This window comes from Galeopterus variegatus, unplaced genomic scaffold, assembly GCF_000696425.1.
Source record: "Galeopterus variegatus unplaced genomic scaffold, G_variegatus-3.0.2 Scaffold2300, whole genome shotgun sequence".
NCBI classification, from domain to species: domain Eukaryota; kingdom Metazoa; phylum Chordata; class Mammalia; order Dermoptera; family Cynocephalidae; genus Galeopterus; species Galeopterus variegatus.
Window position 1 is genome coordinate 154,365 of NW_007728411.1, and position 6,404 is coordinate 160,768.

At 51.0% G+C, this 6,404-nt stretch overlaps 1 protein-coding gene across 1 annotated transcript in view; it reads left to right on the plus strand.

Annotated features, from left to right (window-relative positions):
* Positions 1–6,404, plus strand: part of ANKRD33B (ankyrin repeat domain 33B) — a 94,019-nt gene that overhangs the window by 66,213 nt on the left and 21,402 nt on the right. The window contains exon 3 of the mRNA XM_008581217.1: positions 1,479–1,608. Coding sequence (XP_008579439.1) covers positions 1,479–1,608 — 130 coding nt within the window. The remainder of the gene's footprint in view (positions 1–1,478; positions 1,609–6,404) is intronic.

Sequence of the window (6,404 nt, forward strand, 5' to 3'; positions counted from 1 at the left end):
TTCTCCAAGGGTTGCTGTGACGGAACTTCCAGGGGTGGAATGTCATGCCTGGCAGCCAGCAGAGGCTTCCTCATGCCATCTATTGCTGCTGCCATCAGGAGCCCTGTGCAGGATGATGGACCTCAGCTGTCCCCTCTCTCATGTACGTGCCATCATGGAAAAGGCTTGGGCTCCTGGGATGGACCCTGCTGTCCTCTTACTCAACAGATCCTGGAGCACTTCCAATTGCAATCACCCTGCTAGGACCAGGGGACCAAGGACAATAAGGCCACCTCTGGTTAAAGTGGCTCATGGAGTCTATGTCAGCCATGACAGATTTGTTGAAGATCCCAGATATTAATATTATAACTTCTTCATGATTTGGTAAATATTTTACTAGTATATCTCCAAAATTGGTGATCCACTGCAGCTTGGACCTCTCTCCACGACGCCACGCTGATGTCCTCCTCTCCACCTGACATCTCCTCCTGTCTGTCTAAGGACAGTCTCAGTGCTGAAGTCTGCACACCCGTCTCTCCCCAGCACCTGCTCTGCCCAGCATCTCATCCATCACATTTGATAGCAACTGCATCCACCCTGTTGCTCAGGATGAAACTTTGGGGTGATCTTGGACTCTTCCCTTTCTCTCACACCCCACGTGCACTCTAACAGCACACCTGTCATCACAAGATACCCAGACTCCAGACACGCCTCCCACGCATGGCCCACCAGCCTTGCCTGCCTGGCTTCTGCAGTAGCTGCCCGCCCGCTGGTCTCCCTGCATCCACCCACCCCGCTCTCCTAGAGCCTATTTCCCACCCAGCAGCCGGACTGGGTGCAGATGAATGACGACTGACTGCACGAAATGACCCGCATCTCACTCAGAGGAAATTGCGGTCCTCGCCGTGGCCTCAAGGCGCTCTGCTGCCTCTCTCGGGTCACTCCCCACCCTCTCACTCTGCTGCAGGCCCCCTGGCCGCCTACCGTCCCCTGGACGGACCGGGCATGGTCCTGACTTGGGGCCTTTGCTCTTGCCATTTCCCTGGCCTGGGTTCCCCCCCATATCCCCTTTGCTTATTCCCGCACCTCCTCCACAGCTGAGTCCCCCTGTCACTTCTCCTGAGCCTGCCCCGAGCACCTGTCCGATAGGGATCCACGTCCCACCCGGCAACACGACCTCCCTCACCCCGTCCTGCTGTCTGCCACGCGCTGTCACACACGCTCCGTATTTGCGCCCTTCCCTCCCATGACAAGGCCGACAGCTCTGGGCTGTTCACCGACGTTTCCCACGCCTGGGCCTCACGCCGAGTCTGAGCTTAATAAACGTGTGAGAATGAACGAGTGGCTGGCTTGCTCTATGAGGAAGCTGAGAACCGGGACTCGGGGTCCTCAGTGCACTAGTCCAGACCGTGGAGGACAGGGAGTGTCCCTGGGGGACCCAGTGCTGACCGACGATGCTCCATCTGCCCCTCTGACCCGCTTCCCCTCTTCGTTTCTAGACTGGCCTTATTGTCGCCTGCTACCACGGCTTTGTGGATGCTGTGGTGGCTTTAGCAGAGTGCCCCCACGTTGACGTCAACTGGCAGGACAGCGAGGGGAACACAGCCCTAATCACAGCCGCACAGGCAGGTAAGAGCTGGCTTCCCTCCCCTCCCAGAGCCGGGCAGCTGGGCTCCTGCACGCAGGCTCGGCTCATGAGTGTGGTGCAGGGAGGATGGAGATCGATTGGGAATCACGTGCTGCTTCCACGAGGTGCGAGGCAAGGGTGGATCGGTGTGAGTGCATGTTCTCTGCACATTCAGGACACTGTGGAGTTTGCCTGCTGGTGCAGGAGTCAGCACTGGCAGGTCGAGCTCCAATACTGACCTAAGGCTTTGAATGTGATGCTGTACTGGAGACCCAGACTCCTCACCGCCTCACCTAGAGCGTTGCACCCCTCCCAGCTCTCCAGGACCAGGGCGGCATGATGCTGGCAGACCCACTGGGGGAAGAGACACTGTCACTTGTTTTAGTGACAGTCACTGTATAAAAATAGACATAGTTAGAAGGTGACCTTGCATTTTACAAGTAGACTTGAAGAAATGCCAGGAACTACTTTCTGAGAGCTGCAGAGTATCAGTGTAAGAAGAAAAGACTAAATTAGTGAGAGTCAATGTGTACCCAGGTCTGTGTCCTTCAGCCCATCACGGTCATCTTGAGAGGCTGGTACTTTTGGCAATATTGCCAAGTGCATGTGGCTCTCCACTATTAGAACTGGATTCAGATTTTTTTTTTAAAGATGACCGGCAAAGAAATCCCAACCCTTGACTTGGTGTTGTCAGCACCACGCTCTCCCAAGTGAGCCAACTGGCCATCCCTATACAGGGATCCGAACCTGCGGCCTTGGTGACATCAGCATCACGCTCTCCCAAGTGAGCCACAGACCGGCCCTCAGATGTTTTTTGAAACAAACATGAAAGCAATGCCTGTCCCTTCATAATCATTCTTCATTTGTAGCTGTGGTCTTGACCAGTTTTATAACTGAGCCCTTTCAAAATACTTGGCTTCTAAAGATTGTATCTGTTTGATAAAACGATCTCCCTTAAATTGTAGTGCCCTGGGAGATCTAGGTTAAGTTGGCAGTCACATCCACCTGTCCCGGACAATGTTATCATAAGACCGTTTTTACTTAGAAGCAGTCAAGCTGGCACCAAAAAGTCACAGACTAACCTAGAATGCTTCTTGTAACTCTTACCATAGATCCCTGCATGTGAGATGTGACCGAGTAACCATCTCAAATCTATTTGTCAAGTACAATCAATGAAAAACCTGAAGAAGTAATTAGGCAGGACTGTCCTCTCTCTCTCTTTGATCCTTGCTTGTTCTTGTCATTATCAAATACTAAGCCCTGCTGGCCCTCTTCAGAATGTGTTCCTCAGGGTGACCTGACCTATGCGTTTCCTGCTGCTGATGGTCATACCGGCTCAATAAGCTGTATGTGTTCAGCCTCAGTTTCTTTTTGGTCAGCATATTTCATCAGTCACGTTCGCAGTTGCAAGCAAAGAAGCTGCCTCTGGCTGAGCCAGGAAGAAAAGACATTTGTGCATTAAAGGAATGTGGGTGGCACATGAGGTTGTCAGGAGTTGTTGAGAAACAGGCCCAGGGCCGGGAAGCTGGAGAAAATGCCCCAAACCACACTGTATGCTGACTCTGGTCAGAAAACGTCTGCTGCTGCCACCAAAGAGAGACCTCCTCGCCCCTTCTTTGCTTCATTAGCCAGCTTGTGTCACAGCCAGCCTGGGAGGATATGATCGGGGGGAGACCAGGGAGGCTGGAAAAGCCAGTGTCTGGCAGTTTCATCCTCCATAGCAGGAGGTGGTCTGCGAACCCCGCTTTTCAATCAAGACACTGTAGGGTGGAGAGTTCCCCAAACTTAGCAAGGGCCAAGGACTGCTCTAACACGTGTTCACCTCATCAGGTTTCAGGGCGTGATGCTTTCCCTCCATGGAGGTTTCCAGGTTCCTGCAAGCCCAGGTCACAACCTCCTGAGCAGCAAGAGTGACTCTCCTGTGTTAGAATTGTATTCAGACAGAGGATACTGTGAGGGGTTTGGTGATCACTCGTTTGTTACCTCCTGTGGGCCAGGCACCGTGTCAGAGACCAGGGATGCAGACCTGAAAGGCAGCTCTGTCCTTGAGTCATTCTGCAGCTCCTGGGATAAAGAGGCACCAAGCCCAGCGCTGCCTGCAGGAGCTCTGAAGGAGGGGTGTATTAGGTGCCCCGGGATGGGCACACTCCCTGTAGCCCAGCAGTTCAGGACAGGGTCTCAGAGGAGAGGACCTTGAGATGAGTGCTGAGGAAGTCTGAAGCAGGCCACTGCAGCCAGTGCACCCCAAGCCATAAGGCCAAGAGGGAGCTTGGCGGGTCTTGGGAACGGCATGGCTTAGGGACAGTGTAGGTTGATGTGGCTGGAGGATGGGGTGCTACAGGAGAAATGAGAGGTGATCTCATGCAGAAGGCAGTGACCAGATCATCAAGGGTCCAGACATGGTGCGAGGGAACGCATTGAGTGGTGTGAGGCTGGGCGTGTGGTGACGGAGGAGTGAGAGGATCCTGGGGGGCCCAGAGGGGTTTCAGGGAGCAGAGAAGGGCCAAGAGCCATGTACACAGGTGTCAGTGGTTGTGATGTGGGCGACGGAGGAGAGGCGGGAGTCTGGGATGGCTTTTAGGCTCCAGATGGGACTAACACCAACTGTAGAGGGGGTATAAGTAAAAGAGTAGGGAGTTGGGGAAACATCGGTTCTGTTTTGGCCGTCATGACTTTGAATGCTGTGAGCCATTGAAGTAAAGAGGTCTCGATGGCAGGCGGAGAGAACAGAGCTCCGGAACCTGGTCTGTACTGGAAATGCACACGGGGTTTATCGGGAGAGCCGTGGACACGGATTAGGTGTGCCCGGCGTGAGAATGGACGGTGTGAAGAGATTCTGTTCTTATTGACTTGCAAGACCTCTTCGTCTGTGAGGGGTATTAGCTGTGGTGCATGCCCATGAGGGACGTTCTGAATTCTTGCCTATTTGAAATGTTATTTTGTATTCACACACAAATAACAACCTGTCTGAATATAAGAACACAGCATCATTTTTTGTCCTTACTTCTTCCACCCACCCCGCTTTCTTCTTTCTTCACTGTTACAGAGGAATAGGCTGAGACTAGCCTGCCTTTTGCATCTTTGGTAGTATCTGGAAATTTCTCCTGCCCCCATCCCTGCAATGGGAAAAAGGAGAAAAAACAAAAGCCCTCACTATCATATATCTCAGTTCTTTCTCTGGGTGTGTTTTGACTTGCCTTAGGTGTATTTTTACTTTAGGAGCATTGTTCTGTTATCTCGCCTGTTTTTTTCTCCCCTTCTCCTGGTATTCCTCTTCCCTGTGGATTAGATCACCTCGTCTGATCTCATGCAGAAGGCAGTGACCAGATCATCAAGGGTCCAGACATGGTGCGAGGGAACGCATTGAGTGGTGTGAGGCTGGGCGTGTGGTGACGGAGGAGTGAGAGGATCCTGGGGGGCCCAGAGGGGTTTCAGGGAGCAGAGAAGGGCCAAGAGCCATGTACACAGGTGTCAGTGGTTGTGATGTGGGCGACGGAGGAGAGGCGGGAGTCTGGGATGGCTTTTAGGCTCCAGATGGGACTAACACCAACTGTAGAGGGGGTATAAGTAAAAGAGTAGGGAGTTGGGGAAACATCGGTTCTGTTTTGGCCGTCATGACTTTGAATGCTGTGAGCCATTGAAGTAAAGAGGTCTCGATGGCAGGCGGAGAGAACAGAGCTCCGGAACCTGGTCTGTACTGGAAATGCACACGGGGTTTATCGGGAGAGCCGTGGACACGGATTAGGTGTGCCCGGCGTGAGAATGGACGGTGTGAAGAGATTCTGTTCTTATTGACTTGCAAGAGCTCTTTGTCTGTGAGGGGTATTAGCTGTGGTGCATGCCCATGAGGGACGTTCTGAATTCTTGCCTATTTGAAATGTTATTTTGTATTCACACACAAATAACAACCTGTCTGAATATAAGAACACAGCATCATTTTTTGTCCTTACTTCTTCCACCCACCCCGCTTTCTTCTTTCTTCACTGTTACAGAGGAATAGGCTGAGACTAGCCTGCCTTTTGCATCTTTGGTAGTATCTGGAAATTTCTCCTGCCCCCATCCCTGCAATGGGAAAAAGGAGAAAAAACAAAAGCCCTCACTATCATATATCTTAGTTCCTTCTCTGGGTGTGTTTTGACTTGCCTTAGGTGTATTTTTACTTTAGGAGCATTGTTCTGTTNTTCTCTGGGTGTGTTTTGACTTGCCTTAGGTGTATTTTTACTTTAGGAGCATTGTTCTGTTATCTCGCCTGTTTTTTTCTCCCCTTCTCCTGGTATTCCTCTTCCCTGTGGATTAGATCACCTCGTCTTTTCCTCACGATTTTCTTGCATCATTGTTTCCTCTATCCTTTTACTCGAAGTTCTGGGCAAACTTCTCTTATTACCTGATTGATCTGTTTTTCTGCCATTGCTCACTGCTTTCATTAGAGATTTTCAGTTGGCAGGTGAAATTTCCTCCGAAACCTAATTTTGAGAACTTTAGAAAAGCCAGAAGAGAAGTTTAACACAGCCTTCCTAAAATCAAACAGTTGCTGTCCTGCCAGTTTGCTTTCTCTCTTTCTGCTGAGCCATAAGTTGCAGTTACTTGGCCCTAAATACATCAGCATGTGTCTCCTAAAAGCAAGGATGTTCTGGTGCAACACAGCATCATTACCATGCCCAAGAAATCTGACATTGACACAATACAGTTATTTATTCTAAAGCCTATATCCCACTTTTCCCAATTACTCCCAGAATATCCTTTATAGTTTTTGCTGTTGTTGAAATCGGGGATGAACTCGAGCATCACTCGTTGCACT